We start from the raw sequence: 15,771 nt of genomic DNA on the forward strand, positions 1-15,771 counted from the left end.
TATAAGAGAAGGGGGGAGGCCCTTGCTGCCCACTGCGGACAGCATCACCCAGCCTGGCAACATTCTTTCATAATTTGTTTCTGATTAAAAGACCAGACTGGATCTCCTTTTTAGTGCAAGGACCTGGTGAAGAGAAGGTCAGGTCAGAAAAGAGTTTCCACAGCAACTAAAGCTCTGTTCCTCTCCCTTTGACTAATTAAATAACATTCTTAAAGCCTCTCCACTTTTTTTTTTCATTCGAAGAGTAGGAAAGAGAATGCTGTCTGGAATAATCTCTAGTTTCCTTTAGCTAGTACAGGGGGATACCCGCCGCAATGCTAGTACTCCTGCATTAATCCTGTTTTTTGACAGAAATGTAAACTGATATAATTGCTTTTCACTGGAGGGAATGGGGGTTTGTACAAGTGTGAAAGCATCGGAAAAGGATTAGCATTTTTTTGCATAATGCACAGCGGCTTTGAATGGAGCATTGAATGCTTGACTGAGTGACTGAGATGAAAGCGGAGTGAAAATGCTGCCTCTCTCTCTTTCTCTTTCTCTCTCTCTCTCTCTCTCTCTCTCTCCCCTTTTTTTCTGGGCCGGCTCTCCCTAAAGATGTGTTTGTCGAGGACTTGAGACAACAAGCACGGGCTTCATATTCCTGGAGCCTCCCAAGATGCCTGCAGATTTTGTCATCATGTGAAGTAATATGTATGGTAATGGGCCCTCTCTCCACTAGTAAATAGAGGCTCCTGCTCTTTTATGCACTAGCATTCAGGCGCAATAGGAGCACCAAGGACTGGATATTGCAGGTATTGAATTTCTTTATTTCCAATGTGAGTTGATATGAAAAAAAAATACAAATAAAAAAAACATATTTATTTGTAATGGCTTTACTATTTTCAGAAAAAGAGCGCTAGGCTATTTTGAAAGATATATAGATATAGATATGGCATATATATATCAATGTTATATTTTGGAGCCGGCTCTACTGAGCTGGTCTCTGTTTTGAAGATGGCGTCAGGATGACGTGAATTTTGAACGTGGCGCAGCGTCACTTGCGTCGCATCTGCTGTATGGAAATGATCTCCAGGCAGAACGCGCGTGGCCACAATAGAAACGTCCCTGTTGTTTTTCAACGTGTCCGGGTCCCCTTTCACTGACTTTTATACACCATAACTGGCCTTTCATATGCTAATCTTTCCGGAGAAGGGGGGAAAAAAAATAGAAAGAAATTGTGGCCCGGCTGTTTGCAGGCCAGCGTGGACAAAGCGATTTCTTCTCTTTCCCTTTTATCAGTATGGTGAGCAACTTAATATTTCCAGCGGTGAAAAAGGAAGTTAGCTTTGAGTTGACTATGAAAGGTGTCAGGGTCCTTTGGTTTAACCCCCATCCGCAGTGAAAGGAAATGCAGCGCGGACGATGGCTTCAGTCTGCATTTTAAAACAGCCTTCTCAGTTAGACGGGTCATGCTTTAATGTCTGACTGGATCAGCCCATGCACTGACATGCTTTACCAGATGCTGACTTGTGCCTGGTTGCCAAGTGAAATGCAGTGGAGTGTCACCCCTCCTTCCAGCACCACCACCAGCTCTTGAGATATGCCCTCTTTACCCTATGGCTTGGACAAAGTTACAACGCCTATGCCTTTGTAAAGAGGAAGCTAATAGAGTTAGCGACAGCCCCCAGTGTGTGAGAGAACATGACTGATGAGGATGAGGGCATTTTTTTGGTTGTACGCAAGGCTTGTTATGGTAAGGCCTCGTTATCATGAGGAAATGTAAGTTTTGTCCTCATTGAAAACTTTCATTATTGAACACGGTTGTCTAAATGTTTTTGTTGCTCTTGGTCCGCCGCCAGTAGGGATTGCATTACTTTTTCTGTCAGCCCCGTGTCTCAATGGGAGTAAGGGGATTTTTCCTCGTCTTCTTCTTCTTCTCAGGCTCTTTCCTCTGCTTTGCGTGACGCTTCTTCTACAGGATATTAAAAAGAAAGAGGGAGAAAACAAAACTTGAATAAATGTGGTTGAAATGGCAGTTATGTGTACATATCGTGGGATCATTGATGTTAGTCATATGGCCAGAACCTCATTCACCTCTCACTGTAGAACAACTCGTCCTGCTTCTGTAAACCCAGCTGCACCCGTTAATTCTGGCAGCTGGAGAGTGAGATTTGACAAACCAGGTTTTCTTTCATGCACCTCCTGACCATGGGTGCCGCTAGCAGCTCCACACTGCTACTATACTACACACACTGTGAGGTTCCAGGGCTTGAACTTGCCTTTGCTTTCTCACTGGTGTGTGAGAGATAACTGGATTTGGACAAAATCTCGCGTGGTAGATCTTCCATAAAGTATCAGCTGAATCAGAAATGGCCTTTTATTTGTTGAATTTATAATAAAAAAAAAGGAAAAATGCTTGGAATTGCATGATACAAAAGTGTACATTGGTTGCATATAAATACAAAATTAGGGACCAAAATTTGACCAAAATTTCCAATCAGTGTTTGACAATATATTTATTGTACTTCAGATTTATAGTATATTCAGATGCTTCTGCATTACATTGTCTGCATTTCATTCATTCTACTGTGTTTTTAATTTTCCAGTAAGTGATAAGGTTCATCCAGGTGAATGCAGTGCTGATTTTTACTGTTTATTTTAATTAAGTTTAAATAGATTTGAATGCACTTTCATCAGCAGCTTTGTACACGGAATATACCAGGCACCAGCCCACAGTTCTATGACTGGTCCAGCCTTATGAAACATTAAAGAATTGCAATCGTTAAATTCTTTTAACAACACCACTGCTGTATGTTTAATCAACGTGGAACCAACATACACAAGCTTTTTACTTTCACTGCATTTGTGACCTTGGCTGCATCTGTCCGAATTGACTTTACAGGTCCATTTTAAGTGATCTCAGACAGAGATCCTGCCCACTCTAAACGAGCTCGCTGCAGTTTCAGAAGATTTGGGAACGTTAGATCAAATTGTGTGGAAGATGGACCGAGCACGTTGATGAAAGATGCTTTTCAAAAGATGATGCCGCCTATTGAATTTGTTACATTTGTGACATCACAGCGCAATAAACCTAATGACATATATCCACCTATGTAGCCTGAGACACTTAGGCTCCACCCATTCATGCGAAAGCTATACGAATAAATTCGGAATTTCTTTGTGAATGAGACTTGTGACAGTAAGTGCCTTTTGTTACAGTTGAACCTGCACAGACACGATAAGTGGAACTCAGTGATAAATAAATTGCCACATAATACAAAATATGGCTTGTGGGGAATAGAATCAAATCCACTCTATATTCAAAATTCCTAGAAATTTTGTAGAAGCTGTATTTTCAAATCACATCTGGATAACAAGCCTGTTATTAGCCGTCTACAGAGGGACGAGGAGCAGTAATTGAATATGTATGACCGGTAGTGTCTTATGTAAACAAATAAATGAGAGCTTGCCCTCATGAATATTCATGCTGCTTAGTTAGCTTAGCCCTCCAATCAGCTGGGGATATTAACCCAGCTATTCCACCTGTGTGTAAGTGCGGTCATGCGTGTGTGTGTGTGTGTGTGTGTCAGAGAGAGAGAGAGCAGCTTTCCAGACACGACGCTGGCTCACTGTTTGTGTTAGGCCTGAGGTTGAGCAAAGCTGCTGCAGTCCCCAGAGAAGTATTTAGTTAATACTAGACTTCTCATATCCTGTCTCGCTCTGGTCTGGCATGTGCATTGGAATCATCTTTAATTATTTGCTTTAAAGCAGGCTTAGACTTTCCATCAGGACAGATGAGCAGGGCTCTGAAGGCTGGGTTTGTGTAGGTGCTGGAGGTGCTGCTGTTGGTCATCTTGTCAGCAGCTCTAATGATGGGTAAGCAGTAGACTAAATGAATGGTTGGTGGAATTTACAATTTGCATCGAATGAGACCAGGCCAAAAAAAGAAAAGGCAAGGGAGAATCGCTTTGAATAGAAGGAACAGAGAAGGGTGAGGTGGACATGAGGTTTTTTTTTTTTCTTCCCAGAGACTAGTTTTAGCTTTTAGCGAAACTGTGATTTCCTTCGCGGCCCTGTCCTCATTGTTCTGGCTTTTTTTTTTTGTACAGGAACAATGGAACCTAATCTCAACCTGCTTATTTTAGGCGGTTTAAGTTATAGACAATCATAGAAAGTACTGAAAGTTCAAAAGTGTAATAGAAAAAGATGCTTGGAAATGTATGAAAAACCCATTAGGGGGAAATTGAGGTCCATCGGGGTATTTCATGTAAAATCAAATCCGAGGCCCCAGCAAAGATCAAGCGATACATACAAATGGCGGGCCTGAGAGCTGTTAAAATTAGAGAATGGGCGGAGAGAGTTGTGAGAGAAGGAATAGCCTAGTTTAGGAAATAAAAGACATTTTCCACTTTAAGCACTCTGCTGGGTTTGCTGAAATGAATGTATATGTGCCATTTTACATGCATACATCTGGACCATGAATTTCATTTAAACAAATACTCCTTTCCCTCAGTTCTCTGGATACCATAGCATGGCATTTCATAGCAAAACAAATCATGTATTAACATGCAGGACTTCAGAAGTAATATGTTTTCTTTGCTTTAATTAGCTGGCCATTATTCCAACACAGGCCTTTTATTTATTTATTTATTTCTTGACCAAGTTCTCATTGACCTTAAAATCCTCCCGAAGCCTTATTGAGGCCTTTCACGAGCAGAGAAGCATAAAGCATGGTGGCCTTCCACTCTGCAATGTACTGATAATGTTTCAGCCAGGCCAAACCACTGTCCATACTAGCTTTTAAATGGCAAAAAAAAAATCACAACGCAAAAAACAGCAGCTCTTTTAACGTTGCTCTTCATTACTGCTGCTCTGAACTACTTTTCATTCTCATGCCCTTTTCATCTGACAGGGAAATCTTTGTTTTTTTTTTCTTCCCCAAACCAAACCATTAAATTAACGAATTAAAACCTTTCTGGAAGAAAAAAAAAAGCAATTATATTTTGTGAATTATGATCATTTATTTCTGGTGCTTTTAGGAAGCAAATGGGTTGTCATGACTGATTTGTTGAAGTTAACTTTTCCAAGCCAATTGGATTCCTAGCTTGCGTGACATTCAGTTTATTTGATAATGGAATATTGTTGGCCTAATCTAGACCCATGCTAATTACATAGGACAGTTGTTTGTTTGGAGTGAAATCCAATTAAAACGTACAATTTTCAGCTGGAACACACTGCTTCTCTCCTGAAGAAGTAATGACCAAATAATAGTACTGAAAACAAATGTGTTTTAAAATTTATCCCCCCCTCCACCACCACCACCTCCTCCTTTCATGGTCATAGCAAAGGGTAAACTCACAACAGCTGTCAGAAACAAGTTTGTTTAGAAAGCAAATGCCTTTGGTCTAAAGTTCATTTGGAGAGCTCTCTAATTAAATATAGGCCCAGACCTTAAGTTAATTAGTAATTCTCTGGCTCCAGAAATTAGAGATATCAGGGGAAAGGATCGCTTAAGTGACCTTATAAGGCCACTGGCTCTGGACAGTAGAACTTATTTAGCAGCAGTTTTTCATACCTTAATAGACTGTTTGACGTGTTTTGTGAAACACCTCAGTGAAGAATGCTTGGATTAGTGCATAGCTAACAGTGCTGGAATGCATGCAGAGATACCTGGCCTGTGATTATGTTTATAATACTAGATAATTACAGGACCAGGGAGTCTGGGGAATGCCGCCTTTACAGAGGAGCTTGAACTTTTAACTTTTATTGTTTCTCAGGGAATATGACAGTGCAGAAAGGTCAGGATCAGAGGAGGAGGCTCAATTAAAACTGGTGTCTCATGTTCGTCTCTTAAAGAGCTTTTCCCAGAGCACTGACAGTAGTGGAACAGAGACCTGCGTAGTTCACCTTTAAAGGGGAATTCCACTGACTCTTCAAAATGTAGATGTGATTAAATGGTTAAGAAATAAACCAATAAAAGTTGTCCCGAGTGTTTTTTTTTTTTTTTTATGCATGCATGAATTCGTCATTTTTAAATCTTCTGTTATGGGTATCACACCCTTGCATCCTGTCACCTTCACAAGATATGTACAGTAAATATAATTTAATGGATAGTGGTCTTTCTCTGTAAAGGATTAAAAATGCTGCTTTGAAGCAGTTTGGTTTTGTTAATTTATAGAAAATACTTTGCTAAAAACGTCATTTGAAGCAATGAGATTACGGAGAGGTATGACTCTTTTTGTTGTTATTTTAACATTCTCATTTGTCAGTATTGCTGCTGTTGTATGTATGTGTATCTCCCTGGCTTTCTGGGAGATTGTCATGTGAATGTGTGCGTCACCGGTTGCACTTGGTGTATGTGTGTGTGTGTGTGTGTGTGCGCGTGTATGTCCCTCCTAGGCATACGGTTCATGTTTGCTCAGTCATCCGCGTGCTCTGTTCGACAGTAGCATGTCTGGCATGTCTGTAGTGGGCATAGCTGTTGAACTGTCTACAACAAATCTACAGTCCTGAGCCCGTTAATAGAAGCTGGACTGGACAGTGATAGACTGATATTGGAATTGTGGGCTGATGCCTGTGCTAAATATTATGAACATGGCTGTCATATCTGCCTGGATTAGCATTTTAACAGAGGTTAAAACTTACCTATGTTAAGTTATAAATGCAGTGAAATAGATAAAAAAAAAAATATATATTAGTAGACAAAAATACAATAAAAATGTTTTCACATATCAAATGTCTATATTTGTCTGATATCAATTCATTTTAATATTTTATACTTATTCCACTCCAATATAAATGTGCAGCCGTTATCACAGTAAAAAGAGCTTGTGATTGGTTCATCTGAATCCTCATTAATTAAGTGCATCTCTCTCCTTACAAAAGCACCCAGGATTTATCGTTAGCACAATTATGAATTTCACTTAATTTGATGAGGGCTTTTTTTCTCTCTCTCTCTCTCTCTCTCTTTTGGGTGTTCAGGAATGATGTGGCGTGCTTGCTGTCAAACAGCTGCACCTAGAGCGTGATTTATGTAACCGGTAAACGCTTTCATACTGTATATAGCGTACCTTACAAGGGCATGATTGACCAGTAGATTAATATTTATTTAGTACATGGAAATCAAGGGATTAGGCAGTCATCATTTTAACTCTAATCCTGCTTTGCATGGACTAGACAAAGAGATGGTGATTACTGAGCATGAGGCTGGCAAAGCCGCAATTAGATTCTCTGCTTTCTTGTTGAGCATGGAAAAAAAAAACACATACACACACACACACACACACACACACAGAGAAAAGGAAAAAAGACAGAGACATTTTTTCCCTCTGTCAAAGCAGCAGAAAGTAAACGTATTCATTGCTTGCGCATGTGAGGACAGCGGAAAGATCACGAGTCGAATTCACGTCAACTCAATGAATCAGAGAGTAACCACTGCTAATTTTCCTCAGTGCCTCCTTTGAAAGTGTGCGCTTTTATGCCTAGCGTGTGCATTCATTCTCACATGAGCCGCCTCTGTTGCTATTTTGCGCGTGTCTGTGTCCATATGTGCGGGTGTCATTGCTTTATGGTGCGTCAGCCTCTGGAATAACAGATCTCCTTTGCTAATTAAGCTAAAATACTCGCCGGGGGAAGCAGGCGTGAACTGAAAAGTGGGATAATGTACTGATTTGCATCTGGGTTATTTCTCTTAGCAAAATATACGCAGTGCAAAAAGAGTGCTGATGTGTCTCAGGTGGCTTACCGAGGAGCAGATGCATGCTTTTCATTACAGGATTGCCTCTTTTTTTTTCTTTTTTTTTTGTGCTCCCTAAGCGTAATCCAAGTAAAAAATGCAAAGTGTTGACGTTAACTTTGCAAAGCTGCCCATTAGGTGCAGTGCACATAGACATAGCTGAAACAATTGCAGAGAGACAGAGAAAGAAAGACAGAGAGAGGGAGGGAGGGAAGGAGAAGTGAGGGGGAGAGGTGGGGCATGGGGATGATTTGCCATCACGTGGGCACCAGAAAGAGAAGATGTGAAACCAGATGTGGGGTGAAAAAAAGGCTAAAGAGGAAGGCAGCGCAGAACCTGCCTCAAAAACACTGGGACTCTTTTCTTTCTCACAGTTGTTGTGAATGTTAATGATTTTTCTGTTTTATTTTTTTTTCCTTCTCTTTTCCCCCCTCTTTCCCTCAGCCCCCTCCGCCGCCCCTTCTCTTCTCCAAAAGACACAGCGTCATTGTTTGTTGCGAGGGCCCTTTTCTTTCAAACTTAATTACCTTCTCCCCTTTGTGGGCTGCTTGGGCCGAAAGTTTGCGCCGTGTCAGGAGAGGTCGTCACACATTCTTCGGCGGCGCTGCTCGTTAATCTCGAGCGTGCAGGCATTCCTCCTCTCCGCGCCGGGGATAGGCCGAAGAAGAGCCCCAGGAACATCAGCAGGAAGCTCTAAGCTGGTTAATGCAGTATAATTGTCTGGACATAGACTGGCCTTTGTTTGTGCGGTTCATTTCGAATCAGCCGTAATTAACTCCAGAGTGTTTCCAGATTGCCGGCAAAGAAAAATTGCAGCTTTTCCCTGCTTTGAATTTGGGGGAAAAGACATTAGCTATGTAGATTGTTTTTCCCTTTGATACCGGGCCCTCATGTTAAAAGTTTTCAAATGGGCGAGGCCATCATGGAAAGCCATGCAAGGCCACTTCTCTTTTTCTTTCCTAGACACTTAAAAGGATCTGCTAAAGAATTAAAGTAGGCTCTCTTTTGTAGACTCAGCAAGTCATGAATGTAAAACACGTCATGCGACACTGTTTTAGGTCTTAAACCTTCTTTTATGTTCGCACAGGTGAAGCTGTGTGCTAAAGCAAGTCATCTTTTCTGCGGCTTCCTGCAGATTACATTGCATTACTTACATGTTTCATTGTGTTTTTCCCCAGAAGTTGCTGCTGGTGTCGGGGCCGTTGGATTTGGTTTGCTAAAAAGGCATGTTGTGGACAGGTAATTTGTACAGAATAGATTTCTGTGCTAAACGGACTCCCGTTTTTTTTTTTTTTTTTTTTTACTCCACCGCAGTAGAATCGTGCCACACCCGACAGTAATGATATGGTGCCTATTGAAAATGAGGGCCTTAACCATGTCTGTGGCGCAGGGGAGTCCTGCTGCTTCTACTGTTACACCTCAAGGCACAAATAGGGTTGGCGAAAGGCTTTGTGAAAAAACACCCAGGCAAAACCTTCTTTTTCCCTCTCTCTCTCTCTCTCTCTCTCTCTCGCACCCCCACTCTCTTTTGCAATTTCTTTACACAAGAACGAATTCTTTAAACAAGAAAGAATTAAGCCTCCCGGTGTCCTTGGAGGCCAAAGAAGCGCTTGATGTTTGGATAATACCACTTTGATGGATTTTTCATCACTTCTTTCTGCATGGCAACAAATAAACAAGTATAATTACTCTTGTGAAGGCCTATTCATGCCATTGTCAGGATTAGATATGTGGGCAGCTTTCACACTGCGACTCCCCATTGTCTTTGCCTAACTCACTATGACATTTTGATAGAGGATTTGGTGTAGGGAGAAAGCCGCGGCCAGGACGAGGATGACCTTTTACTAAAACCTGATACAATTGAAGGACGTTTTATTTTTTCCCCTTTTTTCCCCCCACTATTGCAGTCTTGTCCCAAACAGTGTGCTAACTTTTAACCTGCGTTTTGGCTTCTTCACAAAAAAAAAAAAAAAAAAAAAAAAGACAGAGCCAATGAGAAATAATGTCCAGGGAAAAAAAAAGAGCGAGTGAAATCCCTGGCTTAAAAAAAATAGCCTGCTGTCCTTCTCGGTGAGCTCCTGAAAGGCAGAGAGAAAGGATGGGTGGAGGTGGTGGGGGTGCTTGTGGGAGAAAAACAATAGGCAAAAGAAGCCTCTCAGCCCTCTTTTCCCAAGAACTTAGCACTCGGACCAACCTAGCATTCCTTCCCCCATTATTCCTGTCTCTTGATCAGATCACATTCTTTTTAATCACTTCACAGGCCGTGTCTCCACGGACCGTGGAGAGTGAGGGAGGGAAAGAAAGAGAGAGAGTGAGAGAGGGAGAGTGAGCGAGGGAGGGAGAGGGGGGGGGGGCAGGACAGTCTTAATTAAAAAACAGAGGTAGAAACACTGTTTGCCATTTTCTTTGTTCTTAAGGGAACAGGAAACTGTTTCCGTGTGGGCAAGAGACATGTCCTTGTTGTTTGAGTGAGAGTTAGAGAGAGCCTTTTTTTAAATCCAGTCTTCTCTTTTGTAGGCTGGAGAAAGTAAGAGAAGGCAGGAAAAGTGTTTCACAGTTAAGTTACCTCATGTGGGAGGAATCGGAGTGGTTTTTATAGAACCGCTGCTCGTGGGTTCAAAAGGTGTAAGCCAAAAAAAAAACAAAAACAAAAAAAACAAAGTATAAAGACGGAGGGACCTGTTTAAAAAGAAGGTATGTACTTGGCGCTATTTTTTGTTTGCAGACCAAAACCCCAGGCTTGAACTGTGCTGCTGCTGTGTTGTTGTCGGTTTTTTAGCGTTAGCGGAGATGAGACGTAATGAAAAACAGTGATTTGCTTTGGGTTACCCAGACATGTTGATATTCAGAGGATGTCTAGATAACACTGATAAACCCGCAGTTAGTGCAGAGTTCCCGCTCCCTTTCCTGCTCCAAATGTACTGAAATGGATGGGAACACTTCAGCTGGCAACTTTGGTGCTGATTGTGTAAGATTTCTTGGTTAATATGAAAGCTGGAGGTGCTTTCAGCTTCGCTAAGCGGTCGCTTCATCGCTCTGAGCTGTTTAGCTCTTTGTGCATTACTTTATAATTCATAACCGAGTAATGATTCAGATGTATTCCCAACAAAAATCCTGAGAAACAAGCCTATCCCATGGAGGCATTGCTACACTTCAAGAAATTCATAATTCATTGCGTCATGTTTGTTTTATGTCCAAACTTACATCAAGGGAAGTCGAAATAAAAAAACATTAAACCCTGCAATGTGATGAGAGTAACAATGCTAACTCTGGCTTTAGCGCTCAGGTCATTTAGAATGAGCCTGAGTAACACCTGTGTATTTGCGTCTGCTTACAATTCGGCATTGTGTTAGAGGCGTGTTGTGTCACATTGAATCCAGATCACAATGGGGGTTCATGAAAAGGACTATAGGTTACGTATGAAATACAGAGGAGGCTGTGAACACAGCAAGAACGTTGTTCACCCACAGGCCCTGAAGACCCAGCTGCTGGCTCAGTGATGGTGCCTTGTGATCTTCCAGTGGAGATGCAGAAATTATCACAGAGAACACTGTAATCTAGCTCTCGCCTCACTGCCAAGCATGCTGTTCAGATACACATTCCTCCAGGATTGCATAAATGCTGGCCCACCTCCCTTCTTCCACTTCTGGGTGTGGGAAGCTAACACTAATAGGTGCTAATTTTGCACTAATTGTGCTACAGAATTAGTCTCAGGGCAACTCAGTTACTCATTTTCACAGTGTATAGTGCGAATAACATCAGCCTCCCTTGTTGGTCTTCAAATTTCATTTTCTCCTCTTCGTGATCCATCTTTATTTTATTTTATTTTTTAAATTTTATTACTACTTCAACAATCATATCATATTTTATTGTATGAAGACCCGTTCCTTTTTGTTTTTGTTCTGATCTGCTGTTCCTCCAATAGCCTGTTCAGCGTCTGAGATTACACTTGATTAGAGTGAAGGAAAAAAATCATTTTTATTTCATTCCCTGTGATTAATATCCATAGGACCTCCCCAGCCCTGTTTAGCCAGGGGTTGTTTTAAATTAATCCCCAAATTGCTTTGTAGTGGAGCAAAAAGGAGCTCTGCAGAGAAGCTGAAAAACATACACACACACACACACAAACACTAACTTGCACACACACATGCACACGTACAGTATATGTCTTGTATAGAGAGCATTGTTGTTATTGTCATTTCTTTTTACATCACTTTTATGCTCTTTTTATGAAGTGTTCATATTCAACCATAAACATCATTATATTAGTTAGCGTTATTAACATGTTTTTTTTTTACTGAAAGAACAGCCATTACAGCACAGTCACGTTTGCCTTTTTTATTTATTATTTTTTATGCACACCTGCTCGGTTGGGGATGCTGCAGAGGCTCAATCTGAGCCTGGCTCCTCACTGTGTGCTGTCCATCAGGCCTGGACTTGCTGGACACATGCTCTCCTGCTCTCTGGAGCCCCCTCTGTCCAAGAGAAATGTCCAGGGCACTGGGTCGGCTCCCGGGAATGAATTGTCAGTGATTCCAGCCCTGCAGAGAGAGATGGAGAGGGAAAAAAAATGATTGAAGGATTTTCATCAGTGAGGCGCACGTATGATTTGTGAAAGCCTGGAGAGGGCCTGATTGAAGCGGTGACGGTTGAAAGATGGGCAGCCTTCCAGGATTGATAACATCGCAATGGTATTTCAAATGGTGTTCTTTATGTGCTAGGATTTTTATTTATTTATTTATTTTTTGTGAGCTGCCAAGGAAAGAAAATGGAAAAAAAGAAATAGAAATCACTGGATGGTCCCCCAAGGGTGATTGCACTGGGCGTGCTAAATATTAATTTGGGTTTGGGTTGCCCATCAGGCCTAAGCGTGGGCTGGAATTTGGATGGACGCTTAATCAGCGCCTGTTGCATACCTGCTGGGCGATCATTCAGAAGCAAGATTTGGAGTAAGCTGATTTGCTAAGTAACAGGAACCAGAGGTAGAGCTCGTCTCAGCTGGAGTTGTGATCATTTGAATTTGTTTGGCCATCCCCCTGCATACTAGTTTTGCAAATGGGGAGATGTGTAGGAGTAGATTGATTTTAGGACTTTTTGCTCACGTTTATGAGAAAATCTCAGTGTGTATGCTTTGCCAGGTTGAATTTTATTTTGTAGTTTTTGTAACATGAGTTCATTGATTGATCTTGATTCCTTTATGGTGTTCTGAGAAGTCCTATAAAAATATTTCAGTATTTCCGTTCTTTTCTTTCCTCAGATAATGCATAATTAAATGCTGTGTATTTGAGTTGGTAAATATGAGCTGATGGTGTGATATGCCACAATTTTATATATATCTTTGTTTTGTTTTGGTTTTTTTTTGTACAGGTCCCTGACAGGCTGGATGAAATGAGATCCCCATGTAGCGATTGCCATGGAAACCTGTGACTCCCCTTCTCTCTCAAGGCAGGAAAATGGGCAGAAGATATCAAAGCTACGTGAAACGCCACATCTTGATAATGAGGTGCCAGAGAAAGTCCCTGGGATGGAGCCTGACAAGGAAAACAGCCCTGCGGATGACGACCTGAGGAAGGACGAGAGTCGGCGAGAGTTTGCATCGGGACTGAGCGCGGAGAATGCCGCTTCAACCCCGGGCACCTCCACTAAAGAGATCCCCTGCAACGAATGTGCCACTTCTTTCTCAAGTTTACAAAAATACATGGAGCACCACTGCCCGAATGCCCGCCTTCCCCTTTTGAAGGACGAGAACGAGAGCGAGGTCAGTGACCTCGAGGACAGCGATGTGGAGAACCTGACAGGAGAGATAGTTTACCAGCCTGATGGCTCAGCTTTCATTCTTGAGGACTCCAAAGAAAGTGGCCAGAACGCCCAGTCAGGCGTCAAAAGCCTCTTTTCCCCAGCACTGTTTCCAAACTCTCAAACTGCTGCGGGGGACAAGACTGAGCAGTCTGCCACTGCCCCCATGTCCTTTTACCCACAGGTGATCAATACATTTCACATTGCTTCATCCCTCGGGAAACCATTTACGGCCGATCAGCCTTTCCCAAATACCTCAGCATTAGCAGGAGTTGGTCCTGTGTTGCACAGTTTCCGTGTCTACGATCTCCGACACAAGAGTGATAAAGACTATCTTACCATTGATGGCGCAGCCAAAAATTCCTGTGTGTCCAAAGATGTTCCTAACAATGTGGACTTGTCCAAATTTGATGGTTGCATAAGCGATGGGAAGAGGAAACCCATTCTGATGTGTTTCTTGTGCAAGCTGTCTTTTGGTTATAGTAGGTCATTTGTAACCCATGCTGTGCATGATCATCGGATGACCCTCAACGAGGAGGAGCAGAAGCTCCTTAGTAATAAGTATGTCTCTGCCATTATACAGGGCATTGGCAAAGACAAAGAACCTCTTATAAGCTTTCTGGAACCAAAAAAATCTAATTCTGTGTTACCCCACTTTTCTACTGCAAATTTCATGGGCCCTGATCCAGGCATTCGCAACCTGTGGAATGCCTTCCATGCAGAAAATGGCGATTCCTTACAGGCCGGTTTCGCCTTCTTGAAGGGAAGCGCCAGCTCGGCTTCCTCCTCCGTGGACCTGTCGCCCAGGAGTACCCAGATGCCAAAGTCTGAGATGAACCTTGGGGGCGCATCGGCGCTTAAGTCTCCCATCAGCTCTTCTTCCCTCCAGCGCTCAATGCCTGGAGCCAGGGACCAGGAGAGCAACTGCGAGCGGCAGAAGGATGCTAGCGCCTTCCATTCAAATGGGGAGTTCCCCATCAAAAGTGAACCTGGAGACGCCATTGACGCAGAGGACGATGAAGACATGTACTTAAACGAGCTCGATGAAGATGGTGTTGGTGATTTGACAGACAGTACCAGTAGCAAAGATTTCCCTCTCTTAAACCAAAGCATTTCTCCTTTATCGTCCAGTGTGCTAAAATTTAACGAAAGGGGTAACTCCTCTTCCTCCGTGACTGTTCCTGATGACCTAGAGAAGTCTAAGCATGCCACCGCCAGCAGGGACTCTGTCAGTAGTGACTCCGCCAACTGCAGTGGGGGCAGTAAGGACTACAGTGACTCCAACGGTGGCAGAGATGGCACGCCGCCCTCTCATCCCCTTGACCTAATGCGACGAGATGACGAGAGCCCAGGTCCTCTGCACCAGCAAGCTGCCACACCTGGAACGCCTGGGACGCCTGGTCCTGCCGAGGGCTCTCCAGGCAGCGGGATCGAGTGTCCGAAATGTGACACTGTCTTGGGGTCCTCACGTTCCCTGGGTGGTCACATGACCATGATGCACTCACGCAATTCCTGCAAGACGCTCAAGTGCCCCAAGTGTAACTGGCACTACAAATACCAGCAGACCCTGGACGCCCACATGAAGGAAAAGCACCCAGAGTCGGGCGGCTCGTGTGCGTACTGTCGCACGGGGCAGGCCCACCCGCGTCTTGCTCGAGGTGAGAGCTACACATGCGGCTACAAACCCTTCCGCTGCGAGGTGTGCAACTACTCTACCACAACGAAGGGTAACCTCAGTATCCACATGCAGTCAGACAAGCACCTCAACAACGTGCAGAACCTTCAGAACGGCGGGCCGGAGCCTGTGTACAACCACTCAGCACCTGTCTCTGGGGCTAGTGTGGGCAGCTGTGGTGCTCCCTCACCCTCTAAACCGAAGCAGAAACCCACGTGGCGCTGCGAGGTGTGCGATTATGAAACCAACGTGGCACGCAACTTGCGCATCCACATGACCAGTGAGAAGCACATGCACAACATGATGCTCCTGCAGCAGAACATGAAGCAGATCCAGCACAACCTGCATCTGGGCCTGGCGCCGGCCGAGGCTGAACTCTACCAGTATTACTTGGCCCAGAACATCGGCCTGACCGGCATGAAGCTGGAGAACCATTCGGACCCACAGTTGATGATCAACCCCTTCCAGATGGACCCGAGTGCTGCCGCCGCAGCTCTGGCTCCTGGGCTTGGTGTGTAGATATTTGTTTTAGCGTGTTATGTTTCTCTTGGTGTGTCTTGTTCCTCTCCATTTTCCCTGTCCTTCC

The 15,771-nt window shown here is 43.3% G+C and overlaps 1 protein-coding gene across 3 annotated transcripts in view; it reads left to right on the forward strand.

Moving 5' to 3' along the window:
* zfhx4 (zinc finger homeobox 4) overlaps positions 1-15,771 on the forward strand; it is an 83,402-nt gene that overhangs the window by 4,495 nt on the left and 63,136 nt on the right. For all 3 annotated transcript variants that reach the window (XM_066662575.1, XM_066662618.1, XM_066662584.1), the window contains exon 2: positions 13,082-15,696. In XM_066662575.1, the coding sequence (XP_066518672.1) occupies positions 13,128-15,696 (2,569 nt within the window). In that variant the 5' untranslated portion in view covers positions 13,082-13,127. The remainder of the gene's footprint in view (positions 1-13,081; positions 15,697-15,771) is intronic.

Source organism: Hoplias malabaricus, chromosome 1, assembly GCF_029633855.1.
Source record: "Hoplias malabaricus isolate fHopMal1 chromosome 1, fHopMal1.hap1, whole genome shotgun sequence".
NCBI classification, from domain to species: Eukaryota; Metazoa; Chordata; class Actinopteri; order Characiformes; family Erythrinidae; genus Hoplias; species Hoplias malabaricus.